Genomic DNA, 27,696 nt, shown 5'->3' on the forward strand with positions numbered 1-27,696 from the left:
TTTTTTATGGCTACCGTTTTCCAGCTTGGTGGTGAAAAAAAAAAAAGAAGCAACAACAAACATGCACACAGTCGAGATTGCTGAATGTTTACTATTATTTCATTCGCAGTTTGACGGTGAGAACATGTATATGAGCATGACAGAGCCGAGCCAGGACTATGTGCCAGCCAGCCAGGTGGGTTAATTAATCTTCTCTGCCTTGTTTCAAATTGTAATTAAACAAATTCAAAGAGTTGCATTGCAAATGAGTAGCACTATCAGTAACTGCCGCAATCAGGAATAATCATAATTTATAAACAAAGCATTTAAGCCTTGTTTCCAGTTAATGAGATAGAACTGATAAAACACCCGCGTTGGCATTTGTTGAAAGATACTACCTTGTTTCTTCTCCAGAACGGCAAGCAGCTGTTTTGCCAGCATGAGCTTTCCTAAACAGTTGTTTTACCTTTAGGAAATAAAGTCTTTACAGGTGCAGGTTATTTGTGCTTCTGACTGTAGACAAGTTAATCATTATAAGCTGCACATGTCCCAAATCACTTTCATTATCAACTATTGGGGCAGTTTTCAATAAAATGTTCTGTTTATACCCCAAATCACGTGGCCGGTGCGCGCTCTGTGGCTGCTTCAGCATCTACTGGGTGGGTAGTTTTCAAGCCAAAACGCGTGATATGATTGAAACCTTTCAAGGGCACATTTGTATCCATTTCACTGGGAGTGGGTGACAAAGTATTTAATCATGAGAAGTGACAACAAAAGTCCAATGAAAATGGAAACGGTTACATTTATAAAAGTGAGTGCTGGGCTGTTTATTTTTAGATACTTAAAACCAGGCCCTTTAATCCAGCCAAGGCATTTAAAACAAAATTATAACTTCCCTAGGGTGCCAGTATAACATAATATATAAGAACATTGTAAGCAAAAATAAATAAATGAAAGTGAGGGAGAATTCATAGGAGCGTTTGTGTGCTTGAACGTATTTTTTTCTGGAATAGTAAAATCGTGGTCACTGGGAGTTTCATCTCTCAGTAACTATGGCGTAAACTCTAACGTACTAGATTTCAATGCCCACATATCGGCCCAAATAGATTTGAGAACTGGATGGGGTGGGGGAACAGGGAACAAAAATCAAACTTCCATTTCCCTTTACGGTGGTTGTCAGTGAATTAAGTCTAATGTATATGTTAGGGGTGCACTTTGTGAAGCTTTGAAATTTCTCTAAGAGCAAAATGTCTCGTGCTTAACTCAAAACAGAGGCAGGCCCGCCTCTCCGTGAACTTTGCATTTAGAAGTCATTATGATCACTGTCTTCTCTGGCAGACATTCTGGAAACGACACTATATTGTTCAGACGAGAAGGTCATCATTGGGTTCAAAGATCCGGACCACATTTCCTTCTATGCCGCTGAGTTGATCAGTCTCAGAATGCCTTTGGAAGGCTGAGCTTTGCATTTAGAATTCTTACTTAACTAAATTCATTCAGCTAAGTAGCCTCCAAGATCCATAGGTAGTTCTGAATAGGACTGTTTGATTAAAAAATGAAAAATGTTACTATTAATTTTCTTCTAACCATCAATCCCAAAACTGTACTGACAAGTTTAGTATTACTATTAGATTAAGGCACCCCGGTATTATCTCTTTGGTGCCTTTAGGGTTTTGAAGTGTAAGGGCTAATTGAATTTGTTTGAAACAGTAGAAATACAAACTCAATAAATGATTGCTGTTATAAAGCAGCTGCTCCCTTTCAGAGAATCATTATGCCCGTCTTAAAGACTTTTGGATAAAGGACTGGAAATTCAAAGCATATACATCATAACAACTTGGCTCCTTAGATTTTAAAATTCAAGTAGAATGGATAATATTAAGCCCTGGCTCAAATCAAACAACTAACATTATTGTTCTTAATATTTCAGTCAGGAGTTACTAAGAATGTTTTAAATACCAGTGATAATTTCTGAAGGAGTCAAGAACTCCGTTACCTCGTGTGCTTTGTAAAGATACGGCAGGTTTGTGTGCCAGAAGCAAAGTACTTTTTAATAATGTAGCACATATGAAAATGTTTTTAGAATATGCTATTTAAAAAATTAGACTAATGCAAGATAATAAGGGGGGGATAAACTTCACAAATTATGTAAGTTGAATGGCCTTAGCTAAATTTTGCATTTAATGTTCCTTTTGTTTACTATAGTATAGTGTGTTCTAGAATTCCTTACCTGGTATTCTTTTGGGGAATTTTAATCAATTTACCCCTTTCGGCAACCATAAATAAGGTTTTAGTCATCCTATAGGGAAAAAAAAAATAGTTTTGTTCCTTTTCCTACATAACATCAAACATCTGCATAGTTTAGTAATCCAAGACAACTTGCCTCATAGCATCACTCAACAATTATAATTCCTGTTCAATTTTCAAATCAGTACATGCTTTGGGACTTATACACTAAGTTGCTAAGTAGCAACATATGGTGCACTACTGCTCCTGTGATGTTGCTGCAAGCAAATAGCATAATTCTAAACTTGAAATGATTTTTATAGAAAGCCAATGCTGGAATGGCTCCAGAAATGAAAGTACACTGTAAAAATTAATGGTATTCTTTCAGACAGTCCCAAAGGGCTCTTTGGCTCTATCTACTGCGTACATTCTATACCTCTTAAGCTAGTGTATACAAATCCTTAAATTTTTTTGCATATAACTATGTAATTGATAGGCAGCTTTTAAATTGAATATACCACCCCATAATAAGCCTGACAAGTATGTAATAAAAACCCATGACATTTCCACTTCTCCCTGCCTCCATTCTTGGAATATCGACTATTTTCTCTTATAATAGCTATAAGTGTGCTGGCCACTCAGTGCTTTAATTTAAACATCATTTAACTGTTTTTTTGACTCTGGATAAAATTTGAACCATGCAGTGCAAGATTTCTTTGTGTTTCCAGGCCCTGGCTAAGGGGGCCCACATTGCTTGATATCTTATGAACTTGCAGGTTCTCTCCTGCATGGTTTGTGGGAAACTGTGAGTGGGCTAATTAAAGGAAAGCCAGACATGAAGAGTAGCCAACACTCCATCGTAAAATCATTCCTTTCTTATTCTTAACTTGCCATGTTTCATTGACCAGTATACCAGAGCACACAATAATAAGGTAGATGGGGAGTGGGCTTCCCCCCCGAGCTCTGACTCCTCTCCGGAATCTCCCAGACCCACACAGGTTCATATGCTAGGTGATCCTTCTCTTTCCCTAAAAAACTAAGCCCCTTTCTCCAGCCCCTAGAATTATGGCACCTTCTGTAGTTCCTTATAGGTGATTTTGCTCAAGATATACATGTATGTTTGGATTAAACACATCAAAGGAAACAGAAGAGGAGTCTGATTCTCTTGAGCAGAACTTTCTATGGCACGAAGGTTATTTCTTTACGTTTAGCTTTGCATATGTGCCATTACTTTTTCTCATTTTCTCTTCTTCTATGGCACTTTCCAGAATATCATTTTCCATGCTACCTGTTCATTCCAGGCTTTCCACTCACACTGGCAACATTTTTTACCAGTGCTCTGGACGTAGGAACTCTTCACTTCTCGTGCATGCCTCAGTTTGGGTACCGTGTGAAAAAGGTGGAGAAGGACTGGTTTTTTTTATACAATAAATTATTATTACTTGTTAGGGGGAATCAGAAGATTTTCTAGTGTTGGGTCATGGAGAAGCTTCGATTACTTGATTGACCTTATTTTCAATAAATCACTTTCTTCTTGGCCTTGGCCTTTACCCCCAACCCGTGTCCTTCTGGTTGGTTTCCATCCCTACTCCCTTGCTTCCTTCCCTCCTTCCCTTCCTCCTTTCTTTTTTCCTTCCTTCTTCCCAGGAACATTTATCCTTTAAGCTTGAACTAATTTTTGTCATCAATTCTAAGCATCATGGTAAACCCTAAATATTAAATGTCCTGACCTGAGATCCTATTTTAGCTTATTTTCTGGTTGTGGTCATATTTCTCTCTGCTTCTTTTCTCTTCTCCCACTGGAATTCTGTCTTACCTGGCCCCTCAAATCTCAAGATGAAAAAGTAACAGCGATAAAATAGAACAATAATATTTTTTCCTAGAATCGTACAACTAAGCATTTGACATACATTTCATACCATACATTTTGAATCTAAAAGATGAAGAGCATCTATACATCTAGGGTAGCTCTCTCATGTGAGTTTCAGGTTTGATTTCTAACTCCACTGGGCACCTGTCCCTGACAGCGGCTCAGACTTAACCAGTCAATTCAACAAATTGAAATTCATCACCTCCCACCTATTCCCTCAGTCCTCAAATATCCTTTTTTTCCTTTATTGCCTGTAGTCATAAGAGTTAACACCACCTACCCAGTCACCCAACACAGAGACTTGGAGAATCTCCCTTCTCCCTCAGCTCTGAGTTAATTTCAGATAGTGTTGATTCTACTTTGTTCATAACTTTTGAATCTGTCTCCTTTTTTCCTTCTACATAATTACTGCCTGAGTTCTGGGCCTCACAGTTTCTCATTAGCTTGTCTTGTCTTATCTCACTTCCACCTTTTCATTTCTCCTCTCACTGTTGCTGAATGATCCATCTTTCCCCCCTTACTTACGCACCTCTGTGCCTCTCCAGTGTCCAACTGGAGTTACTGAGGTGCATATTTGCCCCTCTGTGGCTTGTAGCGTACTAGAACTGGTACCAATTTCCTTGTCTTGTTCTGACTGTGAGCTCTTGATGGTAGGATTCGCTCTTATTTCTCTCTGGATCTCCTGTGCCTTGAATAATTTCTGATACATCAGAATTATGCAATATTATTTGTTAAAAGATGAGTAAATGCATTAAAATATTTTGTGTACCTTTTTTTTTTTATCACATTAATTCTTTGAGTCTTCTACTTGCAATGATTTTTCAGCCCTGCACTGCAGACTTTTGGCAAATCTGGCCCTGCCCATTCCATTCCAGTAGCATCCTTCCATCTGGGTGTCAATGCCTCAATACATTAAGAAAAGTCCCCAGCACTCTCTTCTCCTCAGAGAATCATTTCAAGTACAAGATTCAAAGAATTAATGTGATAATAAAGTAGGTAATAATAGGCAGTTATTCTTACAATGGTATCATATTGCTATTTGTCATGAGCAATACGATGGCAGTGGAACCAATAGGACTCTCCAAGATCCTTTTGTACAATATTCTCTCTTAAATCTGCTGTTAGAATTATAATGTTTCGCGATTTGCAAACATAGTAATGACTAATCTATATTTTTAATTACGTGTTTTCCTAATGAGAAAATTCTCTAGGTTAGAGTGTAAATGGGTATGACAAAAGGGCCTAGAAAGTATAATATTTAAGAGCATTTTTGGAAAAAATCTCTTATGGGCCATAACATTTCCATGATCCTGACATAAATTTGAACTATAAATTAGACCAATTACTTTTAGATTGGTTTCCTTTTGGCAGAAATTTCAAGAGTAAAGTCAACTTGACTTTTTGACCATTGACCCAATAAAATGGCAAAGCTGCCATGCTTTGAGTAATCTAGTTAGTCCAACAAAGTCTGGCATCTTAACAGGCCCAAACTAGTTACTCAAACCAGTCTTCAGCATAACATTCAAATGATTATTCTGCGCAGTCCCGGAGGTATTCATTACAGACAAAATTGCTCTTGTTGCCTTGCATAGAGGCTGAGTTTTCAATGGGAAATGAAAGGATGCCTGGAAAAATAGGCCACCTAATTAAGTTAAACTACTCTAGCATTTGGCTTGACATCTTCATTACTCAAAATTAAAAAGATGCTTCACTTGAGCACACAAGTTACTATTGTTTATGTTGTTTTCTTCCTAAATTGGCTTCTTACATGGAAGTCTTTTTTTCAGAATTATATCTTGAAATAGCTCACATGTTTCTTACAGTTTATAAAAATGTCTTAATAGCTATATGGATACTAAATAGAGGCATCATACAAATATATATCTTAGGGCTCCTCATAGTCAAACACATCAGTCTTTCTGCGTATTTTCTTGATTATTTTACGCTTTGATATGGTTGAATTTTAGAAGATTTTTTATCCCGTATTATTTATCATTATTATTTTTAGTTGGGTATTGATTCTGTTAGCTATAAATGATTAGGTACATGAGACATATGAATTCCTTACAAAAATTTTAAGTAGACCCTAAAATTTAAACTGAAATTCATTCGTCCAGTAGAGGTGTTTTATATCAACCTCTCTAAGAGAGCTATTTTAGGAACACTTTAAGACATCAACATGTATGGAACACACCGTCTACTGATTTCCAGTTCCTACTCATTGACACTAATGAGCCTGCTGACATGCTAAATGTTGTGTATCATATACATTTCCAAGCTGTGGGATTTGTGAATATAAGACTCATTTTTTATTTCAGAAAATGAATGTTTGTTGCTGAGTATGCTCGAGAATTTTATTATCATTGTCTAAGAGTATGTTTTTTCAAGATCAGGGAAATGCATTTCAGTGATAAAAATTATGAAAACATCTGAATGGAACAGCATTAGTGGTAAAAACAGATTCCCAAAAAGCGTCAAGCTCCACTTGGAGGATGGTTTGCTCAATGGGCAACTGTCAAATGACACCAAGACGTGTAGGCACTGGGAAAAGGTGTTGCTATTCCAGTACTCAGCGTGACCCATTATGGAGTTGCATTTGAAACATTTAGAAAGCAGCCCTTTGGCTTGTTCAAAATTGTATTTTGAAGAGTTTTTGCTTTAGGACGTGAACAGTTCTGAAAAGCTAACTGATCCTTCCTGTTAAATTTTGCAATTTATAACATGCTAGATTTTCTTTTCTGGCCCTTGTTATAATAAACCTGTTGCTAAAGAATGTCTAAAAAATAGATATAGTGTTTCAAGTTAAGAATAGTAATATGTTGAATGATGTCATCTGTCTATGCCAACTCCATATCCAAGACACTTAAAGATTGTTCTAAGCAAACGCTAAACTTAAATATGCCAATATATCAAATGAAAGCCATCTTGCCCATTTTTAGTATAAGAATATTGAGGCTTGGAAAAGCTGAGGTATTTTCCACCCACCCATATCTCTTCTGAGACCTCCTTCTTCATATCCTCATCTGCTACCCCAGACACCTTTAAAAAAGTGTCAAGTTTCCTTTTGCACTTTCAGTTCCTCGGTTTTGGAGCAGACTTAGCTAGACTTCCCAGAAATACAAAGAGGGTTTCGGTTTAATCTTTATCTATATCCCTTTTTTTTTTTTTCTCCTTTCTCGCTTTCTCCTGTGTTTTTTTCTGATCTATGTTATTTCGCAGTTTGGATATAAAAATTTGCAACTATAACCCTAATGGTTTGAAATTAATTGGGGGTTGTCTTGGAAAATGCTCTCCACCCATTCTTTGCTATTTATAAATTATGATCATTGATCCTGTTGCTAGCAGAGTTCAACAAGTGACTTCTTAGTCCTAGCATCAGGTTTTTCACATGGAATAGCCTAGTCTGAAACTCGCAAGAGGTCTGATGGTCACCATTGGAGACCAATAATGCAGGCTTCTCTTCATGTCACTGGGCCTCCTAGCAGTTCAGAAAAAGGTCCTCCTTCAAGAAGAGCTAAGCCTACTGTGAGATGTTATTTTCCCAACACACAAAGCAGAGTGGCTTTGGAGGAATGGGAGTTGGGGCCTGTCATAGGATTGCAGGGATGGGGCAGGACCAGCAGCCCAGTATACAAGTTGCCCTCAGGGAAGCCTGGATTCATCTGTACTGAGGATGAAGCCGTTTATTCCTTCTGCTCTGACTTCAGTTAAACTCCTTGCTGGTCAAGATGATGCTAAGCTCTAGTAGGAAGCTTCTGCTTGGCTGGAAGTTGAGGTTAGCGCTCTCCTACCCACAAGGTAATGAATGAATTAGATCCATCACCATAATATTAGCTATCTGTTGGCAGCTACTCATGTCGGACAAGGAATTAAGCAAAGGTTTGCGTACATTATCTCCTTTAATCCTTAGAACAGTTCAGGAGGATGAGAGAGGTAGAGTGACTGTTGGAACATCAAAAAGGTAGCAACTATTGGAGCTAAGATCCTGACCTGGAAAGGCCTAATGCCCGAATCACACTCCATCCTTGGTCAGCTAGGCTTCATCTTATTTTAGACCTTTAAGGTCAAACTGTGAACATGCTAACCTCAATCCTCGTTAGTACTGAGATAACCGTAGTGTACGTGTGTAGGAATTCTCTGAAAAATGTTGGGTTGAACCAAATGAAATTGCAGATATTTGGCCATCGTTTACCTACCAAAGCAGCAATTTCACACTTGATTTCATCTTTCATATTTGTTCAGACCCACATAAAAGCTGCATCAAGGCGAAGTGTTTGTTTGCTGTCCCTACCTGCGTTCCTCCAGAGCTGAGCTCCTTCTTTCCCCTCTTTTCCAGCATCTTCTGTGCCTTTGCCACCACTGCTACCCCATTTCCTCCATATTCCTACTGCTTTTCTTGTCCTGGCCCAGGACTCTTTTCCCATCCTCGGGATGTTTCTTTTTCTCTCCCAGAAAGTAAGCGAAGTCCAGGAGGTCTTTCTGCAGAAGACGTCTCACCCCTCCCCCTGATCCTCCCCAGGGATCCCACTTCTGAGGAACTGAAGGATGAGGGGTTCCATCTTCATTAAACTGAGGAAATTGTCTCCAGTTGTTCAACTTGTTTTCCTTCCATGTCCCTGTCTTCAGCATCAGCTTCCTTTGTAGCAAAGAGTTTAACAAGTGAGACAATCCTCAAATATCTAGGGATCCTCTTGCAATTGTTTCCTGGTAAAAGATCCAAAGAGCACGAGTTGCCTATCAGAGTGCGATGAGTAGAAACAGGAGCCTTTCTTTCCTTTTTCTGGCCCCCTTGACTGCGGGGGGAGCCAAACTGAGAGCATAGGCCATCTGCTTAGCTCTCTGCCTCTGCTGATCTGGCTTCTCTGTGAAGAATTTGAGCTTACATCCCCAATATTTACTGATTTCTGCACAACAGACAAAAATGGAAGGAATGGCCATAAACACATAGAACATGTATTTTTCAGTTTATATGTAAAATATGTACATCTAAAAAGAGGCCAACACTGAATGCTCAACTTCATGCTTGCTGCCTGCATGTGATTTAGCAAACAGAATCTGACCGTAAGCAAAAATCAATTTAACACAGGTTTTTAAAAAAAGACAATTTATTAAAGCTCAAAGGCTGAATATGTTTTAAAATAGTCTATTAAAACCCAATGCATTTTATTCAATTATTAAATGTAAAAAAATCTATATAATGATGCCATGGCTTTCTCCTCTGCCCAACTAGTTCTCTAAGTATGAGCAAATCATTTACCCTCTTTGGGCCTCAGTGTTCCTTGTTTGCGGAGAAGGGGGCATAGTCTCTGAGGTCTTCTCTCCAGCGAGCGAGCATTCTGTAATTCCATTTGAGCATTAGTATAGAACTCTAGAACATTGTCCTAAGGAAAAAAGTGCGTGAGGTTATTCATCACAGTGTGGTTCATAACATAAAAATCTGAAACACCCTAAATGTCGGGAAGCAATGGAATAAATTGTAGAAAATGCACACAGTGATATAATATGTAGCCATTTAAACTATAATGTGGATGATATTTATTGGCATGGAAAATTATTCACTATCCATTTTAAGTGATCAGATCAAATTATATGATGATATAATAATGATGACAATACTGTTGCTAAAATTTATTGATTGCTTTTGTGAGCCAGTATGTTACTCTAATTATTTACGTTATCTCATGTAATCCTGCTATACCCTTAATACATTGAATGCTATTATCATCCTTATTTTACAGATTTGGAAACTGAGGTTTGGAGGAATTGAGTAACCATATCTACTTAGAGATGAGCTGAGATTTGCATGTAGCATTTTTAGCTCCAAAATCAGAGCTCTGTGATTGGGGTTTTATTATTAAAAACAAAACCAAAATAGCAAATGTAGACTAAAAAGAATCTTGAATGATACACATTTTAATAGTGGGTTGGTTTTTTTTTTTCCTGAGCGGTTGGATTGAGTGAGTTTTTTTCATGTACATATTTTTTTCCAGTTAACATGGATTATTTATAAAAAAAGCAAAAAAATGTAGAACTGAATCTCACAATAGATGAACTCAATGTGAAAATTGAAAACATCTGGAAAACTAAAAAAACGTATAGCCTGCATCTGTACATATAATTGTATGCTAAACAAAGAAATTTAAATGTGTTCATTCTCCCCTTTAAACACTGAAAATGGACTGATGACCTATTACAAGAAGAGCATCCTTGGGCCCCCACTAGGGTTTCAGAAGTAGCTCCTCCACTTCGATCTGCTCTCTCTGGGCATCTGAGTGTGGGTTGTGGGTTGTAGGGGGAGTACATTATTTGTTTCCCAGAAAGTTGGGTTTCTTTTAGCCAAAGGGGAGGCCCTTATGACAACCACACACAACACCTGGTTTTAAAATGTCCCCTAAAAATACAGCTCAAAGGTTCATGTAGGCCCCAAACAATACTGAAGGGAAACAGATCTCTTCTCCATTCCAGTACCATAAATGAATTACAGCAGGAGAAATGCCTATATGTAAGTGCTAAAGACTTTTCTGGAAGTCCGAGGAGAGATGGCTCTAGCACCAGCCGTGATTCCCAGGAGAGGATTGGGCTACCCTGCCCCACACACCACTGATCTGGGAGAGCTTGCCTCGCTGCCCCGGTGCCCCGGAATCCTCAAAGCTTCAGCCTATCGGTGGGGTCAAATCTCGCCCGATCCTGGCCCTCCGGAAGAACCAGTGTCAGGCATTTTCTGGGACAGCCTCGAGTCAACTCTGTTTTCTAGTCTCACTCAGGTTTTGCACACTGGTTTTTCAATTATGAAAACCCATAATCCAATAGAAACCAGTTCCAACAGTGGCTTGCATTGGGCCCAGTACCCCAAAGTTTGTTTTGATCGGTGAGACCAATCTTGCTTTTGAAGTTTTCTTGGAGATTGAAGCCCTCGCCTTGCTGTATTGTCTGGACTCACTCATTTGTTGGTTTTGTGATCCTCTCTTGATCACTTACTGCATCTCAGCAGAAGTGTCTGATCTTCAGGCCCTGTTATCAGGTTAAATCTGCTTATAACAATCCCTTCATCATCCCAGCTTTGAATAATTCCTCTTTTGTTTACACTCTGATATCACTTAGCTCGACACTGCAACATGGTCTTTATTGGGAGCCTAAGTTCTTATATCTCCTCTAATTTACTTCCTTTATAGAAAACTGTGTTTTATAGTTCTTTGCGTCTCAAATCTCACTTTGCAGGATGCCTTGCTCTTAGTAGGTACACAACAAAAGCTTCCGTGGCGAATGAGGCGCTCTTGCCTTTTACTTAACACAGGTTAAAATCAACGAGCACAAACAAAATTAATGTACTTTCTACCAGAAATTGCATTTTGATAACTGTTGCTTGAAAAGTTAGTACATTGTGTGTTTTTAAATGAAGATGATTTATTGCTATTGTCTAGCATGTGAAGAAAGACAGAAAAATTGTTTGCAGGATCATTGGCTGGAGCACATGAATGGCACTGTTGGACAATTCTTGCTGAGTGTTAAGATGATTTATGTAACAGACCAAAGCTTTTCACAGTAATACATTATAGTCTCAAGCTATCAACCCTTGTTCATGCAGAGACAAAAGAATCTGAAAAATACTTACTTCTGAAAGTCTTCTCAAAAGAAATTGGAAATAATGTTGATGCTGTTTAAACTCTTTTGAAAGAAACCACCATTACATGCAATATCTTAACTTCTGAAAACATATAGAAGTTGTTTATCATTTTTCTAATGAACTCCTCAGTTTGCTTTCTATTCAGTTATTTAAATCATGCAACAAGAATTTTCAATAATAGAAGATGAAACATCTTTAAACATTGGCATTTTTCTATCCTAAACTTTTAGGAATTATGTTACAGATTAAAAATTAAGGCATTCTGTATACATTCGATGGCAGAGCTATTTATCCTTCAAATAAAGAGCTATATGAGAAACATATTTTACAATGTTATAACCATAGCCATATTTTTAGTGTATGCATGATTGCATGAAGCCATCACATAATTTAGAGATATGTACAAGATGATATCTTTTGAATTCTTCTGAGTTATGGGACTTCTTTCCACCAAAGATTGAGTGCTCTGTATAATGATTGCAATATGTGGACAGAGACCCACAAACACAAGGCCTGTTTATGGGAGAAACTAGATTTTAAGAAGGAAAGAATAGGCAAAGTCTAGAGGAGATTTGCCATTATTTGTTCCTGGTCACATGTATTAACACTCTATCTAGACAGTATGAAACCTGAATTTTCTGCAGTCAAAAGAAAAATCCCACTTCCAGATGTAATAATGTAGAGTAAGAATAAAAAAATAAGAGCAGGTTCTAGCAAAAGGAAATGTGGATTGCAGGAGGAGAAAATAATGTAAACAGGATACCCAGGTCATGGAATATGGAAAGCAATATGATTAAAAAGGAATGTGAGTATGTAATTAAACAGACAGGGGGAATGAGATCTTCCAGAAATCAAGTGAGAAGTTTCCATTCCTTTTTCACTGAAATGAGGATGCTGGAGAAGGTTGGACCTGGCGAAGGACGATGGCTTCAGTCAGATGGCTGGAAAAGCTTCCAAATAGATCAATCAAAACAGATCGGAAGCATCCTCTGTTACTGTCCTAACTTAGTCTCTTGTCTCAAAAACAATCCACCTGATTAGCAATTTGATCTCCCTGCCAAGAATCTCCCAGGAAAGGCAGCCTTTCTAGGACACAAGAGAGTATGTTAGAAAGTATAGCTTTTGTTGCAAACTCAGATGCTGAAATTCTGGTTGCCAAATTCATTCTTATTTTACTTGGTCACTGGGAGTGGAACAGTCAGGAACTGATGAGCCTGGGTTGCAGGCCTGCCTGCGGAGTTCTCTGAAAAAGCAGAATTGTGGCACTATGCACTGTCATTATCATCTGAGCTCTTCAGCATCCTTCACCTGTTCACCATTTCCCACTATGTTTTTATTCTTTAATTTCAAAAGTACAATTTAATCCCATTAGCATAAAGGTTAAACTTTCTCTTAGCTGTTAATGCGGAACAATTAAATGACTACATTATGTATGAATGGGGCTACACTTGGCAGGTGTGATCAATGGCAAATATACTGAAATTCGTTTATAATGATGTCTCAGTCTTCTCCCATACTGTTTATTGTTGTTTGTTTTCTTGGACATGACCCAATCCATGGCATATATAAACCCAGTTAACAATAACCATAGCTATGCTGAAGCTGCCATTTATCAAGAACTTTCTACATGGCAGACATTTACCTATGTTACGTTTTTGTTTTCATTGCTCGTAAGAACCCCATGAAGAAGGTTCTGAAACTGAGGCTCACAGGAGTGAGAAGCTTGCCCCAGAGTCCACACTAATAAATGCTTCAGAGAACCTGGCTACAGTCCCCGTCTCTGGGGCATGGTCTCTGGACTCCAGAGCCTCGATTCTTTCCAGCACGTTCTGTGGCCGTTCTTACCAGTCACTGAAGGAATCATTACGAGTCCTCTCAACTGGACCAAAACCTCTCTCCTGTCATCAGAGAAAGGTGTAGCACTTTATAAACTAAATATGCAAAATACCACTGGTAAGACTTTAAGAAAATGACTTGAAATAGTCACTGAATCTAATATTTAGAACCATAGAAATACTCTCTTGAGGATGATGATATTTTGAAATTACTATTTTAATGCTTCCAACAGTGCCCTGGTGGCCTTGAAAAGTTCATATGTATTCCAGAATTAGCCAAGCCTTGTGACAGTACAGCCCGCTCTGACCCACATTCCATGACACTTGGCTCCTGCTCCCTGCACGCACAGGGATGCACAGAGCCTCCCACACTAAGATAGAGCAGCCCTCTGGCATACCCCAGCACCAGCAATATGATGAGACTCTCCTGTGTCTGGGACCAGTGAGTAGCTGAACATCAGGGAGAATCTGGTTGAGTAGCAGTAATATAATTTTGAGTTCTTTGGATCATGCAGACTGGCTCTGGTTTATAGCAGACCACTTTGCATGCTTCCTTGTTTCTTATGAACCTTTCTTTCACATGGTGAAGATCCAAGATAAAATTTAAAATATTGGCTTGAATTTCGTACCACTATCCCTGAATACGTCCTTTCCATTTGTGTAGATGGTGACCATTGACTTTTATCATTCCTTGGGGAGGAGGGAAGCTGTATGGCTTAGACTGCTGATCAGATTCTGATCTCTAGACTAGGAAGGGTAAAAGGCACTATAAAAGGTGATAAGGAAGATGATGCCACCTTGGAAGGCCCCACCTCCAGCATTTTACACTGGAACCCAGCTTCACAGATCCTCAGAGAACATGGGATTGACTCCTTGGTGGTCTCTAACTCAGGCTAAAAAAATCGTAGCCCTGCGTCTCATGAGGATATGCAGGGGTCTTGAAAGGATCAAATGATCTTTGGTCTCAAGGGAGTTGGAGAATGAAAAACCCTTTAAACTCCTGGCTTCACCAGGACTTGAAGGAGGAAAATAAGCCCAAGTCAGAAAAGGGCTCTGAGTCACTAGACAAGTGCAGCAGGTCCACTGTGTCACCCAGGGATGGCCTTAACTGAAGCCTTCCCTGACTACTCTGCACCATGTCTCATCACCTGTGTCCCTGTTTCGGTGATCAGTGTCCTGTCTTGCCCTCTCTGCCCACTTGTCTAAAAGGCCCTTGCTGCTGGCCGGGCATCAGACCTGATGTTCCCAAGGGATCCTGATGTGGAACCCAGGCTTCCACCAGGTTCTTAGCTGATGTTCCACCTGCAGTGGGGATTAGGTTCCAACAACTTCTGAGAGTTAAGGGGCCCCAAACTCACCCTTATAAATCCTCTGGGACCTCGGCGTCACTATGGGATGGTACAGGCAAGCCACTTCAGAGGGACAGATCAACAGCCAGAGAAGGACACCAAACTAGCCTGCCCCAGCCTTTCTCAGGCTACTTAAGCCTTTACATCTCTAACGGGCTATTTTTGGCTTCCTGGCATGCTGAGAGATTAATGTTACATACCATGTTGTCGACTGGCCAGTGCAAGGTTTTGAGAATACAGGATATTTATTCAAGCCCATGGAATAATAGTGGTACATTCACAAACTTCATGCCTTTAAAGAGTCGTTTTAGCGTCCATTCATTCACATATGCATTTGTTTAGTGATTAATTTGTTAATTCGTTCAACAAACCCTGAACACCGATTCTAACCAGGCAGCTATGTGGGGAATAGGGAAAATATTGAATCATATCCTATTGTAATACATCCCCCCCAAAACTGAAAATTGTCCTAATATATAACTTATTATTTTTAAGTCAAACTTATTCCTATTAAATTTTTAAAAATCAGAATAAAGATGTCATGTCATAGATATCAATGTTGAGGAATTAGCTAATTCATTTCCACATAAAAAAATATTAGTAATTAGTCTGACATTGAAGTTTTTTTAAGATCTGTGACATTTTGACATTTATACAATTACCACGATACTTTTATATGGCATCAATTACACCGTAATAGGGTCATGGCAAATAACCATATCATGACTTCTAATGCAGAGAACAGAAATAACTAAATAACCTTATGTTGTTAAAATTGTTGATCCGCATTACTCCCCATTACGGGCTAAGTTGTAGTATCTGTGGTTTGGGGATATAAGTGCATGGATTAAATAACGTTAATGTGTAATTACATGAAAATAAACCATGTAGCTTAGTTAAATTGCCCTACAATTGTTATCACTGAATGTAAAGTGATACCAATTAGACTTTCCTTTAAACCATCACAAATTAAGATTTAACTGCTGAAGAAACTCTAGAATGTAAAGTAATGGTATACCATAAGTAGACCATCCCTGAGTATTTCAGAGGTTTAATTGGCGTTTGTAAAATTAAAAACATCTTTCTCCTTTATCACTGTCATTACTTGTACCTTATTCAGGAGAGTTTCAAATAGACACCAATTAATTTCTTAAAAGATATGTATCAACATGTTCAGCCTTTGAAATGTTGACAAAAAGACAAATTATGAATTCTTGTGCTCACGTAAATACTTGGTTTTAGTGGGGTGGGCATTGGGGGGGAATTTGGGACAAGGAGACACCTAATACTAATGCTAATACTAATTCTTAAATTATGATATTCTGTTGATCAAAAACAGTTGGATATTGGCAACTTTGTATCATTCAACCTAATAAAATAGTAGCAATTAAACTACTTATGTAAGTCTCATGGCAATAAAAATGCCTTCCTCCTTCGCATATCCATCCTTCGTATGTACTGAGTTGACTGTTTACCAGCGAAGTGAAAGTTTTTTAGTTTCTGAGTCTCAATTTTCTCTTCAGGAAAACAGGGTAATAATAGCGACACAAAGGGTTATTGTAGAGATTAAATGAAGACAACGTAGTCAAAGGACTCAAGCCAGTGTTTCTGTGAAATCAGCATTAATAAACGTGCTTGCCCTCTCTCTCACCTCCCCATTTCGCATCTTTTATGCTGCTTCTTATGTGAATGCTTGTACCAGGAACTGATGGTTTAGATCTGTAGACTCATCTAAAATACATCAGGCAAGTGAGAATTTAATCAAACTTGTAATTTTGACTCAAAGCACTAATAAATTTTTCAGATAAGAGATACTTACTGTAAACGGGAAAATTTGGTAACTGATGATTGAACTTTTAGAGCTGGTGATCTTTTTTATAGCAGAACGTTAGATATTTAAGGAAAATTATCTGCAGAGATGAGACACATCTTTCCTTCATGTACCCCAGTGTCTAATCTGCACGTGCCTCTGTGTGACCAGGTCTCCATTCCAGATGTTCCAGGGAGCTTTTCATTTAATCATGTCTTCTGACAGCGCCTAAACGAATAGATCGGAACTTGTACAACATTTAGCAAGCGCAACTTGAAGATTTTCTTTCTGTTAGACAAATAGACGCCATCTGGAAAAAATAACCCCAGGCACTTGGACGCAGGAGCTTGAAGCTTATTGGCTGAACAGCCAGTGAATACCTTACACTACTTTCTTTGGCTCCAACCCTCTGCCTGCTCATTTCCAATCCTGCACACTTCAGCAGGCGCTGTGCTGTTAGACAAACGAGTCCTTGTTATCCACTGCCTTAAACGCTATGAAGACTCACTTAATTTGAAAGATAGGCTTGCAAGAATTATCCGGACCCAAATTGTTTCCTTCGTATTATAACACCTGCTCTATAAAGGACTGCTAAATGTCGCTGTGTCTTGATATTAATTGGTAACAATATTTTATTCATTCCTCATTTTTTCAATGTTTGCCACATTCCATTTTTAAACAGGAATGTCCTCACATAATCTTTCTTTCCTTCTTTGCTCCCTCCCTTCCTGTTTCATCTAAAGCCACTTTCTCAACGGAAAAGCCCCATGTGTGTTGGTATTTATTTTACTGATTGACTTCTATTCCTAAATTACAATAATATTGATATTATAAATTTTTTGAATATTAAAATGTTTCAGTATTTTGAGAGGCAAAATACCTTTCAAAATTGGCTGAACTGAATTTAAATGACTACCATATTATTTGTTAGCTTTTAGGGGAAAGTCAAATAAATGTGAACAGTCAAAAATCAAGAAAGCAATGTGCATTTTTATTTTGATGATATCATCTTCATGATAAAAGCAGCTTTTTTCTTTTGGTGAGGAAGATTGGCCCTGAGCTAACATCTATTGCCAAACTTCCTCTTTTTTTTTCCCCCTTCCCCAAAGCCCCAGTACATAGTTGTATATCCTAGTTCTATCTAAGTCCTTCTGGTTCTTCTATGTGGGATGCTGCCACAGCATGGCTTGATGAATGCTGAGTAGGTCCACACCCAGGATCTAAACTGGGAACCCGGGGCCGCTGAAGCAGAGCGCATGGACTTAATGGCTACACCACTGGGCCAGCCCCAAAAATAGCTTTTAGCAATATTTTTTTCATGTATCAAACTATCCATGCAACCACACTTATGCAACATGCTTAAGTTACTTCTTTTCTAATTATTTTTCTTTTGTCAGTTGTGAGCATGTAGCTTTTCAAAACCCAAAGCAATTGCCCCAGAACTTCTGGAATTCATTTTGTTGCATCTCGTGATCTGAACAGTAGAGAAGCCTATGAAACGTGTTTGATCGAACATTAATTTTATAAATTGCCTTCCTTCTCCACAATTTCCATGAAAAACGTATTCAGCTAGATTAAAACTCTGGAAAATTTTAATGGGACCTTTGAAATCTGTTTGAGTTCAGCTTCTTGGGAAAATACAACTGCCTAATGGAAGCACTCTTTATACGAGAAGCAGATATGCCTTTGAGGCAATTTTCTTCCATGCCTAATAGTGAAATCACAGCAGGATAATCTGCCTGTTTGAAACGTCTTTGCCAAATCCATAATGCTGCCTGTGACAATATCTGAAGGGGGCATGTGTGTTTGTTCACGATGAGAAAGAAGTTGGGGATGATCATTTGCAAACTGTCACTGTTGTCTTTTCAGTCCTACCCTGGTCCAAGCCTGGAAAGTGAAGACTTTAACATTCCACCCATCACTCCTCCTTCCCTCCCTGACCACTCGCTGGTGCATCTGAATGAAGTCGAACCTGGTTACCACTCTCTGTGTCACCCAATGAACCATAATGGCCTGCTACCATTTCATCCGCAAAATATGGACCTACCTGAAATCACCATCTCCAACATGCTGGGCCAGGATGGAGCACTGCTTACCAACTCCATTTCTGTGGTAAGAATCTGCTTACCGATTTGTGGTGGGGAGCGAGGGGCACAGGGAGCGCATGTTCTAATTTAATGCCAAAAGTTTTAAATTGTAATAACAGACATTCTGAAACTAGGAATAAGTTTTTAGCTATGGAAAATGTTCTCCATAAGTCCTGTAAAATCCTAATCGATCAGTTACGTGTTTGATCACTCATATTTATAACCCAAAGTACTAAATGCTATTTGAGACTGAATGTCCTGTCACAAAGCCAAACTGTCTCACTAGCTTCCAGATAAAAATATATCTGAAAAGGTGCCACCTCTCATCGAGGGCGGGATTTCTCACACAAGCAAGATCCCACATCTTCTGAATAGGAACTGCTATTAAATTTGGCTTCTCCCCTATATTCCCCTCTCAAATTCTAAAAGATTTGTCTAATAGGAAAGCAAGAAGAAAATTTTTATTTTTATTTGGAAATATAATCTGGCGATCAAAATTTATCTTCATTAAAGTTTGATATTAGACTTGTCACTCTGAATCTTCTAATGTTCTATCTACACTTCTCAAATTTAGCGGGGATATTTTATCTACACTTCCGAAATTTAGTGAAAAAGTAGCAAAAATTTAATTCCCAGCCCCTACCCAGGTAGTCCAGGGGTCTGTTATTTTTTTTTATTTTTTTGAGAAAGATTAGCTCTGAACTAACATCTTTTTGCTGAGGAAGACTGGCCCTGAGCTAACATCCTCGCCCATCTTCCTCTGCTTTATATGTGGGATGTCTGGCACAGCATGGCTTGACAAGCTGTGTGCAGGCCCACACCAGGGATCCGAACCATCGAACCCCCAGCCAAATCGGAAAGTGTGAACTTAATCGCTGCGCCACTGGGACAGACCCCAGGGGTCTGTTATTTTTAACAAGCATTCCATGCTTGAGACACACTGACTTATAAAATCTTTTCCTTCTGATTTTTGTGTCATCTAAAAACTTAATAATTTGTCTATATCTCAAGTAGTGAAAAATATTTTCAATAGTATGTGGCCAAGGACAGAGCTTTTTACCCTGACATAACACTATCTCCCAGGTTAACAGTGACTTTTAATTAGCACTCTTTGGTTTCCGTTGTTCAATCAATTAACAGTCCAGCTCAGTCTACCGTCATTTTTGTAAGTCACTGAACAGTGCTATCGTGTTCAAAATGAACAAACTGATTAGCTTGCTCATTATATTGTTTCTGATAGGAAAGTGTTCCGTATTATCACTTATCTAAATCATTTGGGGATGTATCTCTAACTTGAGTGACTTCACAGGAAGGTTTTTCTGTTAATCGTGAACATCAAGGGGAAAAAAGGGAGAGTCTAAAGAAACCCCACAGGAGTTTTTGGAGAATGAAGCCCAGAGCCTAATGCCATGGTCCTGTATAGAGTTCTAAGAACTGGCAGCCAGCTGGGTGGCCAAGAGGGGAGAACTGGTTCGCAGCATTAGCAGTGGCAGGAAAGTCAGCACTGTTGCCCCTGTTTTTCAGATTTCATTCCCCTGTGTCATTATCCTATTAACTACGACTTCATAAAATAGAATATGGCTTTTCTAACAAACATGCTAAATGTGTAAATCTGAATAGTGACGTGTACGTCAAAGTAGTCACCTTGAAAAACCATATGCCTGTTCCGCTTTGGGGCTAAGCCTTCCCCAGACCCAGTTCATAAATCAATACGGCATCCAGGTCATGCCTTTATAGGCAACCCCTCTTCACGAAGAAGGAGGGGAAGAGCAGGTACAGTAGATAAACTACCAGTGTTGTTCTCTGTGCTTCCTCACAGTGCGAATGGAGTTGGGTTATAGGAGGAATAATGAGATATTTAATTATATAGTTTAAGTCTCAAAACCCTTTCCCCCCTTAGAATTTGCTATCTTAGCATTCCTAGGATGCTGTCAATACGCCATTCACTCTTTAAGAAAAATGCTTGTGCAACTTCAATATATATGTGTCTGGGGTTTTCCCAGATTTGCCATCCATGGCAGTCACTCCATCCTCAAATGACATGCTCAGGGTTGGACCTAGTCACAGATGTGAAATATACCATTTTCTAGGCCCTTCCTCCACTGTGCTTTCCTCTTTCCCTACCAGGAGTTTCGGCTCATCCAAAGTCCTTTCTGCTCTCCACACCAAACACACTGTCAAAACTGGACTTAGGTGTTTTCCTTTCAACACAGTATTTCCCTTGGAACTTTTAACACTTTGGAGGGGTCCTGTGTGGCCTGAATGAAGCTCTAATTTGCCGTTCTAGTTCTTGGCAAGGAGAGTCTAACAGGGTTTTTCACAGGATGGTGGCCCTTCGCATTACCTCTCAGACCACTTTCTGAGGTGGACATCTTCTTTCCTTACTCACAGTCTTTGTCCTAGCATTTTGTGCTTTAAGTAAAAAGCTACTCCAACAAATAACACATCTTGGTGCAGCTTTGACTAGCCTTCAACACCGTCCAAGAGATCTTTCTGTGGTGATGGCTTTTCTGATATCCATGCTGTCCAATAACCGTAGTCATTGGCTATCGAGCACTTTAAATGTGGTTAGTATGATTGAAGGACTAATTTTTATTTTATTACATTTTAATTACTTTACACTTAAAGGAGCCACAGATACCTAGTGGCTACTATATTGGACAGCATAGGTCTAGTTGATGTTGATTCTGACACTAAAGATATATTAAATTCATTTTTTTAAGTCAGTGTGGTCTTGAAAAAGTAGATTTGGAGATTAAATTTGTTGTAAGAACTCTGTTTCAAGGCTTGGATCTCTGGCGGGATTCCAGGAGCCAGAGTTTGATGTACTATAGAGTCCCAATAGAAGTCTAATAAAGTTGGAAAAGGCATCTTTATTGGGATCTATTAATTTCTTTGAGCAACAAGGAAGCTCTTCAATTCTTATTTTGAGCTATCATGTGTCTAGAATGCCATTCATCAAAGTGTACCTTTTAAATGCTCACCATTGTCTAAATGTTTGAAAGGGCTCAAATGACAATGAGATGTAATCACTGCCCTTCAGGAGCTTATAAACTACAGAAAAAAACATAAATAGGTATGAAACGATTAGAGTGAGACACGAAGCAATTAGAGACCAAGAGAAGTGCTAAACTCAGTTCCACTGGCCATGGAGCCCGTAGGAATTCCTAGCTGGAAAAGCTTAGAGTAATCTGTTTTGGGTAGTTTATAAAACTTAGTGGCAAAGGTAGGACTGCACTCAAGGCTTGAAAGATGGTTTTGATTTGGTTGAATAGTGAGGAACGAAAGGCATATTGAAGAGCGTTTGAAAAGCAAGTTGGATATTTTTAGTTGGGGGATTTGACCAAAGGCTTCAAAAACCAATCAAAGTGCTATGGGCTTGACATGATGGATTCTAAGAAACCATTGGCTGTTTTCACTTAGGCCAAAGCATTATGAAAGCAGTGTCACAGGAAAATCCTTCTGGCATCTCCCTGGGTGAACAGTAGTGGTAAAAAACTAGAGGTGTGGGAGTCTGACGAGCTCGTAACTCAGGCAACGAGTGTTGAGGAGACACACGAGGTGGTGACAGTGAGAACAGAAAGATGAGCCCCTAAGCTGTTTTCACATCATTGCGAAATATATATGGATCTAAAGATGAACAGTTTTTCATATTGCCATATTTTTCATTTCAAAAGCACTAAGGGATTATTTTCTTGGAAAGAAATTTTAAGACTATGAAGGCTTCTTTATAAAAACTGACTGAAACCCTTTCCAAGCAACTTTGCGCATCTCTAATGTGATGACAAAATTTAACAACGAAACTATTGATTGGTTTGCCAATTGTTAAAATACATTTTTGAATAGTGCAGAATGTAAGTCATCAAAGCTCGTATAGACAAGGAAAATAATGGCAAGAGAAATCAGGGTGTAAAAGCTGCCCACCTAGAATTACAGTGTTCTTCCTGAGCTCTTCTTTCAAGGTCATTTACAATAGGGGGCAACTAATAAAGCTGAAAACTAACAAAAGCTTTAGAAAAAAGCTGTACATTTTAAAATCCTATGTGTATAAGCCACCTCAAGCAGATTTATGTATAAGATCAACTGTCTCCAATTGTATTTTCCCAAAGCTCTTCAACGTGATTAAAACTGAGGCGTTTGCTGTTAGAATGGCACTCACATCTTTGCATTAGTATTTGCACATGATGGAATTTTAGAATTTGAATGGATCAAGGAGGTGAAAATATCTTAGTTCTCATTTAGGTATTGTGTATATTTTAGAGGTTATTGTAATGTTTAATATATATGCATTATTATGTGTTATATATGTTACTGTTTTATATAATTTAAACTATTATACAATATTTACTCTTTTCTGAGATTTTATTTTAAAGATAATTTTTTTAATATCTACCTTTCTGTCTTATCCCCACTGGCAACATACGTGATACAATTTCACTGATTATAAGCATTTCCTACAGATGTCTAATATATTAGACATAAAAAATTTAGTCCATAATTAGAAATAAATATCTGAATATTATTAGCCCAATTTTACAAATGGCAAGTGGAGGTTCAGAGTGGTTAAGTGACTTGTTCAGTGGCTCGGCCAGGAAATACCCCAGCTTCCTTCCTTATCTGAAAAACAAGGATAATAGTAGTCCCTACCTCATGGGAAGCGTTATGTAATTTTATTAAATAAAATATGAAAAGCAAGCCTGTCTGTGTATAACTCTTTTGGAGAAGTTAAAATGCATGAGAGAGAAGATTTTCCAAAAGTTATTTATACTTTAATCCTTAATCTTCTTCACAGCTGTCAAAAGGAAAAAAAAAAAAAAAAAAGGCAGCAATAAGCCTGCTATTAACCAAAGAAGTCTTTACCTTTTACTGAGTGTCCTTATGGACCATTGTGATTAAAACTGACATCATTGGGCTGGTCTGCCTCAGTTCAAATCCTGGCACTGACACTTACCAGCTGTGTGACATTGAGCAACTTATATAATCATTCTGTGCCTGAGTTTCCTTATCTATAAAGTGAGTATAATGAGATATTTAATCTCCTAATATTATGAGCATTAAAATAGTTAATATCTGTAAAGTTGTGCCTGTCACTACTGTAGCAGGTGCTGGGTGTGTTCAACAGGAATCTCTTTCTGATAAAAACCCCAGCAGGGTACAATATCTAGATGGCCTTCTAAAATTTACCATAAACATAGATGGGCTGAAGCATTCATAAGGTGAAATTTCTTCCTTCCCAAATTTCCCACCACTTCCTTTTAGTCCGTTCTTACCTGTACCCTTTTATGTTAGTAGTCACTTGGGACTCCTACAAAAAGTTAGTTTTCTGGCACTTTAAAAAAGATTCTATTTTCTTTAAGCCCCTATTTTCCAAAACCAGGCTATAAAACAGGATCGAATTTCTATTAGTATATACTGTCGAATAAGTGCCAATTAACTGTGATTCTCTAGGTCCAAGGTAAACAGCCGTTCATGACCCAATGTGCAAGAGTTCCATTTTTCTCAAAAGTTTCCTGAGTTATTTTGATAAGGGGTAGTTGATTAGCCTGCACTTCTCAGACAGTGGGGTCTGGTTAGAAGAACCCTGGAATGAGAGTCTGGAGGGCCAGGCCCTGCCTTGGATCAGCTTGTTAACCATGGGCAATTCACTGCGCTCCGTGTGTAACCTGCGGTGGGAGATCGGGGGGTCCAAACTGAGCTTGTTGCAGCCACGGGAAGCCAGGAATGAGCCAGAGTGACATTGCTCTTATGCCATCTCACTTGTTCATTTCTTGTAAAAGTCCCCTTGAACAAAGGAGTCTGCCCCTCAAGAAGATGGAAAACCACAAGACTAACTGATCTCTGAGATTCTTTCCGGGGTAGCATTTTCCTATGATTCATTCTCTATCGACCACGCACCTCGGATCCAGAATCACAACTTACTCAACCTGTCGCTTTAGTTACTTAGTGATTTTTCCTACCATTGCTTTGGCTTTCTCAATGTTTTATCTGTGCCCGCAAAGCCTAATCAGCTATTAAGATATTTGAATCCATTGAATAGAACATTTCTTTAGAGTGGGAAATGTTATTCTGCTATTAAGAAGAAGGTGACGTCGCTTCATGAGAACGAACAGTGTTTTCATGTTGTTAAAAAGAAACTACAGAACTATTTTGGGAGAAAGGTAGAATAAGAAAATGTTCGTATTAAGTATTCATGGTTTAGAAAAATCCTTTCATTCCTACAAACTGAAATCAAGAGCCTCTCCTTTTCTCTCCTCTCTGGTACATTCGCTGCTGGGTTTAATCATGGATGGGTGGAAGGGAAAATACAACCCTGTGTAAAGTCATCCAGCCTTGCTGCCTGGCCTGTATGTGGCGATTGCTTGTTCTTTGTGCAGTCAACAGAAGCTCTTTCATACAAAGAAAAACCGTGCAAAGTTTTAGAATGGCCTCGCAGAAAGGATTCATTTAGAACCTGGGCCTTTTGTAGAGTGTGGTTCCTAATGACACATTATAGAAAATTTACAATGAAAAAAGCAACAAAGGAGATTTCAATTTATTTGAATGCTTCAAATTTCTAGTTCTGGAGTTTAAAATGGAAAAAGATGTTAAAAGGCAATAAAATTGGGGGGTTTATTTCCCAAATGCCTTATTTTTCCAGGCAACAAAAGCAAACATAATGTATATACTCAGATTTATTGTCATTTTTAGCATTCAGTGGTGGCACACTTTGCTTTCAAAGGCAAGCGTACAACTGTTTTGACAACCATCACTTCGGTAGGTCCTGTGCAGGACACTCGAAACTGAAGCAGGAGTGTCACCCTGCGTCTATAAGGAGTGCCGCGAATCCAGGAAGTCAGATGTATTAGATCAGCATGAATTTCTAATATGTTGCCATTATGGTAAGGACCACCAGCATATTGAATAATGCAGCTTGGAAAGCCAGCAGAAAATGTGATTACAGACAATTTGATTGCTGTTTTTGAAATAAATATTTTCAAAATCTTGAGATATTTTATTTCATGTAATGCATCAAGTATGCAACAGTGGACCAGAGCGAGATATCTTTCAGGACACAAAGGAGCTGATGATGTCAGCCCCATTTAGATATGAAATAATGGAAGCATCAGTTTAAAATGAAGTGGATGCCACAGTGGTTTGTTTCTTTCTTTAAAAAACAGGGGGGAAAAGCAATAAAAAGAAATGACTTGGCCCACTTTGACAGAAGAGAAAAAAAGGCGAAGAATAATTATTTAACATTATGCCACAATTCATCAAATGTTTAGCAACTACAGCCATTTTTTTTCACAAATTATCCTTTTTTGAATATTGCAGCACATGAGAGCAATGCATTAAACCACTTTAATACTGTGAGAAATGGGCTGGCTTTTTGTTCTTATTGTTGACCATATATAATAAAAGTGTGTGGTTTGGGTTTTTTTTTTTAATGTCAAATTCCTAATAAGGCCAAAAATAAGCATTGCTTGTGGTTAGATGTTAAGCTCTCTGCTTAAGCTCTTACTTTGCTCAAAAAGACGACTTTGAATGTGGTATCGATGATTAGTTCAATGGGCTCAGTATGTTAACGATTTAGGACTATCTTTGAGTGCTGTAATTGTGTTATCCCAAACTAGAGTTCTCCTTAATAGTGTGCAGGAAAAGAGCCAATTTAAAAATAACGCTTTTCCTCTCTTATGCCAAGTAAGAAAACTCGAGTCACTTTGTACGTAGGGTTTGTTGTACTTTTTCTTCAACTCGAGAGTTCCTATGGATGTGTGCCTCGCCCATGCACAGAGGAAGTCAAAAAGCTATAAAACCAGTTGTATAATAGACTGCCAGCAAACTCTGGGAGTTATTCGATCCAGTCTCTTAATTCCAAGCAGAGGTAAACCCAAACCATTTAAGATACGTGGTTTTCTATCTAAGAGCCAAGATTCCACAACTTTCCTTGGTAGCCTGTTTGTGTTTAATTAACCTTGTAACATTAAGTTAAATTGCAGTAGAGGTTTAGATTCCTTCCAGGAAGTTCCTTATTAAAGTTAAACTCAAATCTCTTGCTGCAGTTTCAGCCTACTCTTTGTGCTTCAGACGTCTGAATGCTTGGAGAACAGTTGATTTCTAGTATTTGACATTTATTAAGGCAATTCTGCAGTGGTGTTTTCCCTGGCCCCAATAACCCCAATTCCTTTAACCTTTCCTCAAAGGTCATATTTTTCAACTTTTAAATCAAATGAACTTCCTTTTTCTTTTTTTTTTTTAAATTTGCGACCTTAAGGAATGCCGACCACAATGGAAGGCAGAACTCCAGACAGAACCTGTGACTGCAGATTAATTTCCGAATTTTGCAAATAGTTCTCTGCCCCCACATGGACGTTATATGATAGGTCTTTAATAACATCATTGATTGCCGACGTACTTACTTTGTGACCTGTCGATCACTCTTGCGGTGTGTCCCTTGTTGTGTTGGCATCTAGCCAGTAACTCCCCGTCTTATTTCTGTGTCACTCATTTCACGTCCTGAAGGCAAACATCTGGGAAGGCGATCATGGTGTCAATCTTCAAGTCATCTTTTCTCTGGCTGGATATCCATTATTTAAATATTCCTTAGCAAACAAAAAGAGGGAATAAAATTATAGTTATGTACTCATAATTGTCCTTGGACAAACAGATTCTAAGTAGGCCATAGGTTAGACGCCCCAGGCCCTGGCAGGGAGGTTTCAGTCACTAGCTGTAACCTCCAAATTGTTAATAAAGTGTTTCTTAAGTGTTGCGAGGGAGTTTGGGAAAAGCAGCACAGAACCTGGATGCAAAAGAGGTGAGAGTGGGAGGAATAAACAGCAAGTCAAAGCAGAAGCCTGTTCGGTATGGAAATGGTTGCCTGAGGCTCCGCGTGACCGTGTGCTGCCTGTCTGTGGCCCTCCTCCTGCCCCTTCTCCAGCT

The 27,696-nt window shown here is 38.6% G+C and overlaps 1 protein-coding gene across 6 annotated transcripts in view; it reads left to right on the forward strand.

The window, feature by feature from the left end:
• TOX (thymocyte selection associated high mobility group box) overlaps positions 1-27,696 on the forward strand; it is a 291,493-nt gene that overhangs the window by 149,896 nt on the left and 113,901 nt on the right. For 5 of the 6 annotated variants that reach the window (XM_014857804.3, XM_070481218.1, XM_070481217.1 and 2 more), the window contains exons 2-3: positions 110-175; positions 18,563-18,805. In XM_014857804.3, the coding sequence (XP_014713290.1) occupies positions 110-175; positions 18,563-18,805 (309 nt within the window). The remainder of the gene's footprint in view (positions 1-109; positions 176-18,562; positions 18,806-27,696) is intronic. The other variant, XM_044780190.2, reaches the window with a different exon arrangement.

Source organism: Equus asinus, chromosome 12 (genome assembly GCF_041296235.1).
Source record: "Equus asinus isolate D_3611 breed Donkey chromosome 12, EquAss-T2T_v2, whole genome shotgun sequence".
NCBI lineage: Eukaryota > Metazoa > Chordata > Mammalia > Perissodactyla > Equidae > Equus > Equus asinus.